This window comes from Podarcis raffonei, chromosome 8 (genome assembly GCF_027172205.1).
Source record: "Podarcis raffonei isolate rPodRaf1 chromosome 8, rPodRaf1.pri, whole genome shotgun sequence".
Lineage (NCBI taxonomy): Eukaryota > Metazoa > Chordata > Lepidosauria > Squamata > Lacertidae > Podarcis > Podarcis raffonei.
The window spans coordinates 8776008-8782494 of NC_070609.1; the positions used below are offsets into that span (position 1 = coordinate 8776008).

A 6487-nucleotide genomic window follows, 5' to 3' on the forward strand; every position below is an offset into this window, starting at 1 on the left:
CTGATTTGCTTTCGACAAAGCAATAAGAAGGGAGCCTGCAGAGAAATCAGCAAAAGCCATTTGACGGATCTTTCCCTTTTTGCAAGAAAGCTACAGCGATCGATCCTGGGGCACCAATCGATCAGAAGCGCTGGCTGATCTAAAAAGCTGCAGCTGATGCACGTGTCTGGTCCAAGCAGCGAACCTTTTTTGTTTTGTTTTTGTGGGGTTTAAAATGGTTAGGGACTTGGTGGTTTAAGTCTGTGGGTAGCTTGGCTCCTCCTCATCTTCCCACCACGATTTCTCATGATGTTTTAGTCTGGTCTCTTCTGTCTCAAAAGCCAAAAAGTGCCAGAGTGAAGGTCGGTTAGAGCAGGGGTGAGAAACCCTCAGCCTGCGGGCCAAATCTGGCCCACCATGTTGTCTTCCCCAGAGCACTCCCACGTGCCCGGTATTATTATAGGCAATGTCAGGTGTGGGGCAGGTGGAGACCTCGCTGCGCTGGCTGCTCACCTGTCCATCAACTGCCACTATTAGGGTATTGGATGATTGACAGAGGAGTGGTCCTGCCCACCTATCAGAGTTGGCCCAATCAAAGATCTGTCCTGCCAGGTGGAAAAGGCTCCTCACCCCTACATTCTTGTGAATACCAACCTCAGCCTGCCTTCATCCATCCTGCCTGCCTGCCTTTTTACTTACAGGGCTTAGTGAGCAGGGAGACTCTGTGGCAGAAAGCAGTCCAGAATCAGAGGCAGAAGCAAAGGCTGGAGAGGAGGGGTGGGCAAGAGGCAAAGATGAGTCAGGCTGGTGAAGAAACCAGGGAGTTCTCCCCCTTCTGCTGTGACAAGCTCCCCTTTCCCCTGAACCTCCTTGCAGAACCAGGAGAGGCCTGAAGAGGGCGGAGGAGATGTTTGCTTCACACAGGCGCAGTCTCTGATTGCTTGGGGGAAACCCTAGAGAGGAGGGGACTTAGGCAGCTGTGGGGAGATGGGGATTTTCAGTCTCAGCAACTGCAAGACCTGACAGAGATAAGTTGCTTTGCCCACTAGGCCTGAGCAGATCCCGTATTTGTCAAGAAAGAGTCCACTCCAACTTACATGGTGTGATTTACTGCTGGCTCGCTCCTTACACCAAGCAGGTTTTGCCCTGGCTCCAGTCTTGCCATGTCTAGCCCTGACCTGGTAAAGTAAAGGTAAAGGGACCCCTGACCATTAGGTCCACTCGCGGACGACTCTGGGGTTGTGGCGCTCATCTCGCTTTATTGGCCGAGGGAGCCGGCGTACAGCTTCCGGGTCATGTGGCCAGCATGACTAAGCCGCTTCTGGCAAACCAGAGCAGCGCATGGAAACGTCGTTTACCTTCCCGCCAGAGTGGTACCTATTTATCTACTTGCACTTTGACGTGCTTTCGAACTGCTAGGTTGGCAGGAGCAGGGACCGAGCAATGGGAGCTCACCCCGTCGCGGGGATTCGAACCGCCGACCTTCTGATCAGCAAGTCCTAGGCTCTGTGGTTTAACCCACAGCACTAAAGCAAATCTGAGCTGGTTTCAGAGCGGCCAGCCTGACGGCACACAAGTCACATCTGATGCCTCCGTCCACTGGGTGCTACCGGTGCGACAAGACAAGGCAGCCGTTTGTGTAGGCTGTCAGGTGCACATCACGGCCTGGTCCAATCTCGCTCCCCTTCCATCAGCTACCAGGGCTTGCCGAATGCAAGCCTGCTTTCGGCAGCCTTTGTGCCGGGCTGAGAGTCGGCACTGGAACTGGGGCTGGCGGATAAGCTCTGGGTGCTGGGTGCGAGTCCGGGGAAGGGATAAGGAGACCCTAACAAGGACTTCTCCTCCATCAGAGACCCGGCAAAACCGTAACCCCCTGGGTGTGGTGGAACCACACCGTTGTCGCAGGTTCGGTGTGCTTCCTGCCCCGGGTCAGCCTTGGGGTCCTGTTGCTTGCCTTGCTTCTTCATCTTGTACCGGTGGTTCTGGAACCAGATCTTCACCTGGTTGGGGGTGAGGCGGGTGATGGTGGCTAAGTGCTCACGTTCCGGGGCTGTCAGGTACCTCTGCAGCTCGAACCTCTTCTCCAGCTCGTGAACCTGGGCCCGGGTGAACAGCACCCGGCGCTTCCTTTTGGACGGGTTCCCGGTGAAGAACGAGGGAGGCTTGATCACCTCGCCAATGTAGCCCAGGCAGTCGGCTCCGGCTACGCTGAATCCCGATGTCCCCACATACCTGGGGACTGGGGGGGGCGGGGAAGGAGAGAGAATGAGAGCAAGTCAGGCTGTCATTGGGAATCAAAAATTATCCTGTACAGTCGTACCTTGGAAGTCAAACGGAATCTGTTCCGGAAGTCCGTTAGACTTCTAAAATGTTCGAAAACCAAATCACGGCTTCTAATTGGCTGCAGGAAACTCCTGCAGCCAATCAGAAGCCACAGAATCCCCGTCAGATGTTCAGGTTCCAAAAGAATGTTCGCAAACCGGAACAATCACTTCTGGGTTTGTGGCTTTCGGGAGCCAAAACGTCCAAGTTCCAAGGCGTTTGGGATCCAAGGTATGACTGTCTTTTTATCTTGTGAACCAACCTGAGATCTTCATATGAAGGCGGTATAGAAATCAAATAAATAATCAAATAATAATAATCAAATGCAGAGTCCCATTTTTGGGTGGTGGGGGAGCTCTCTGCAGCATGTGGATCCTTGCAAATCCAAACTATACATTTAAAGCAGCAGTTCCTCGTTTTTTTCAAACAGTCACTCTCTCTCAGCCCCATAAATTCATCCGCAGTGACCCCTGCCCAGTAAAAGCATCATTCGGAATAGCGGTTTGCATGACCCACCAAGGAAGCACAATAAAATTCAAAACAACAACTAATTGTGCAACTTTTCAAAATCTACGTATTTTTTGCTCTATAAGACTCACTTTTTCCCTCCTAAAAAGTAAGGGGAAATGTGTGTGCGTCTTATGGAGCGAATGCAGGCTGTGCAGCTATCCCAGAAGCCAGAACAGCAAGAGGGATCGCTGCTTTCGCTGCGCAGTGATCCCTCTTGCTGTTCTGGCTTCTGAGATTCAGAATATTTTTTTTCTTGTTTTCCTCCTCCAACAACTAGGTGCGTCTTATGGTCTGGTGCATCTTATAGAGTGAAAGATTTTTAGTTTGGTTAATTCAACAAAAGTGATGCCCTTGATCCGGCGATCAAAAGCCTGGTCCTCATTTTAGCTCGGCTGGTTAGCATGCGGTGCTGACAATGCCATATATTCATATTCAATGCACCTTAAAAACGCACGACTTCCGCCAAATAATCCTGTAATCAGTAGGTCAAGGAAATCTTAGCTCCATGAGAGGGAAGCTACTGTTGTCAGAATTCTTTGGGGTGTTTTAAGCGTGCGTTGAATATACTGTGGATCTGTAAGGATAGGATGGTGGGCCAAGTGGGCTTTCTGCCGGCAAAACTCCGACACCATTTCCAATGCGAGAGATACTGGACTTTCACTAAAAAGATAAGAACACAAGAAGAGCCTGGCTGCAGGATCCGGCCAATAGCCCACCAAGTAGAGCATGCTGTTCTCACAGTGGCCAGCCAGATGACTCCAGGGAACCAGGACAAAAGCTGATATTATTTTCCCCAAATATCCCTGGGAATTGTAGCTCTACCAGCCCCATTCTTTGTGGGAAAGAATATGTTTTATTTCATAGATTGTAGAGTTGGAAGGGACCCCAATGGTCATGTGGCACAACCCCCTGCCACGCAGGAATCTTTTGCCGAACGAGGGGCTCAAACCTACGACTCTGAGGTTAAGAGTCTCATGCTCTACCGATTGAGCTATCCAAAGTGAAATTCTCCTCTCCATTCGGTTTCTTCCCATGTGCAAAACCCACAATCAGCATGCCAAGCCACTGAGCATGCTCAGTTGTCATAGGGCTGGGTATTTGGGGGTGGGGGTCCCCCTTAATGTGTTTCCCCACAAATCTGGGGTTCCCCCAAGGCCACTGATACTTCCCTCTTGGGTGGTGAAAGGGGCTGTTCTGACTACATACAAATAGACATGAGGACAATGAGTTTGATTTTATTATACAGTGGTACCTCTGGTTAAGTACTTAATTCGTTCCGGAGGTCCGTTCGTAACCTGAAACTGTTCATAACCTGAAGCACCACTTTAGCTAATGGGGCCTCCTGCTGCTGCCGCGCCGCCAGAGCACGATTTCTGTTCTCATCCTGAAGCAAAGTTTTTAACCTGAGGTAATATTTCTGGGTTAGTGGAGTCTGTAAACTGAAGCGTATGTAACCTGAAGCGTATGTAACCCGGGGTACCACTGTATAAGATTCGGTTGCATACCATAATGTATATTTGTAATCTATCGGGTTGTCCTAACTTTTCTTCCAAGGAGCGCAAAGTGCTTTCTGTCCTCACAATGACCCTACGAGGAAGGCTATGTGCAGGCAGAGGACGGGCCGTAGATCAGTGCTAGAGTGTAGGCTTTGCAAGCAGAAACTGTGGAGAGTTGCTGCTGCTGTCAACCTGTGTAGACATTACTGAGCTACACCATTGGTCTGTCTCTGTACAAGGCAGCTTCCTATGTTGTTTCAAGGCATAGCTGTCAACGTTTCCCTTTTTTTAAGGGGAATTCCCTTATTCCAAATAGGATTCCTCGCAAGAAAAGGGAAACGTTGACAGCTATGTTTCTAGGTCACCCAGTGAGCAACCAGGACTGTTTGGGCTAAAGGTCTAACCACTACACCACACTCCCTCCATACATAATAACAACTTTCCGACATTCTGACCCGTTCCAGTGCAGGGTTCCCCTAACTTCTGATAGCAGGGGGATTCAAACTGTAGCTTCAAAAATAGGGGGTTGACTTTTTGAGTGTGCAAGAGGCATTCTCTGCCACATCGAACGTAGGCCCCACTCCTGGTTGGAAGGTGGCAAGACCGGGGCGAACCTGGAAGATTTAAGACAGATAAAAGAAAGCCCTTCTTCACGCAGAGCGTAGTTCAACTGTGGAACTCCCCGACACAAGAGGCAGGGACGGCCACAAACTTGGATGGCTTTCAAAAGAGGATTGGACGGATTCATGAAGAAATCTATCGACGGCTACTAGACCTGAGGGCTCTGCTCTGCTCCACACTCAGATGTGAATACCAGGAGGGAAGAGAGAGCTCAGGTCCCGCTCTCGGGTTTCCCGCAGGCTGGCCACTGCGAGAACAGGACGCCGGACTAGGTGGGCCATTGGGCTGATTCAGCTACAGGCTCTTCTCATGTTCGTAACTCCTGCAGGGGTGCAATGGGCAGCCTCCTCCGAGAGCATTATTCCACTACTTGGCAGTTCAGAAGCCCGCCGACAGCCCCACACAAGTTGCCCTACAGACATTTTGCTTGCAAAAGTAACAACAGCAACCCATCTGACAGCTAATAATAATAATAATAATAATAATTTACTATTTGTACCCCGCCCATCTGGCTGGGTTTCCCCAGCCACTCTGGGCGGCTTCCAACAAAGATTAAAAATACATTAAAATGTCACACATTAAAACTTCCCTGAACAGGGCTGCCTTCAGATGTCTTCTGAATGTCAGGTAGTTGTTTATCTCTTTGACATCCGAAGGGAGGGTGTTCCACAGGGCGGGTGCCACTACCGAAAAGGCCCTCTGCCTGGTTCCCTGTAACTTGGCTTCTCGTAATGAGGGAACCACCAGAAGGCCTTCAGTGCTGGACCTCAGCGTCCGGGCAGAATGATGGGGGTGGAGACGCTCCTTCAGGTATACTGGGCCGAGGCCGTTTAGGGCTTTAAAGGTCAGCACCAACACTTTGGTGTACATCACTTACATGAAGGGTAGGGTCCGTCCGCGGTGCCAGAGGCGTACCACTCTGCGTGGGCCACCCCGTTCCTGAAGTTCTCCTGGGGGTAGGCAGGCAGCTCTGCTGGGCCTGGGAATGCCCCTGGGTAGCATCCCAGCATGGAGTTCGGAGGCAGGCAGTTGCCGATGGAGAACCTGGAGCCCCCCAAAGGAGGCTGGTGGGTGCCAGGCATAAACTGGGCAAAATCTTCCAGTGCCTCAGCAGCAAACGTTTTGAGGTCCTCCATGTGGACGGATTATTCCCCCCCCAAAAGATGGAGGATTTAGAGCTGGATGCTGAGGTACCCCCCCAAACACACTCTTTGACCTGCTATTCTTTCCCACCCCTCTTCCAGACGGACTCTGCAGCAGTGATGATTCAAGGGGCCTTTTCCTCCTTTTATCTTAAAGTCTGCACCTTATCAGGGATTTAAGTGCTTCACCTACCCAATGGAGGTGGAGTGGGTGGGTGGGTGGGGGCGAAGGAGCCAGCCCCTCCTCTCCAGGAGTCTAGCCAAACAGCAGGAGCGAAGAAGCAGACAGTCCAAGTTAATGGAAGCGGTGAATTGGTTTGAGAGGGGAGGCGCAGTTCCTGAACCTTTAACCTGGGACATCTCGCTGGCATCACTGCAGATAAAGGTAGGGCCTACCTTCCCTGACAAGGCATGCTC

The 6487-nt window shown here is 51.1% G+C and overlaps 1 protein-coding gene across 1 annotated transcript; it reads right to left on the reverse strand.

The window, feature by feature from the left end:
* Positions 1-1651: 1651 nt before the first annotated feature.
* LOC128420368 (homeobox protein Nkx-2.4-like) lies at positions 1652-6192 on the reverse strand. Its single transcript, XM_053401967.1, has 2 exons — positions 5806-6192; positions 1652-2218 (listed from the first exon to the last, which is right to left on the reverse strand). The coding sequence occupies exons 1-2, from the start codon at positions 6062-6064 to the stop codon at positions 1674-1676; spliced, it is 804 nt and encodes a 267-aa protein (XP_053257942.1). The 5' UTR covers positions 6065-6192; the 3' UTR covers positions 1652-1673.
* Positions 6193-6487: the final 295 nt, after the last annotated feature.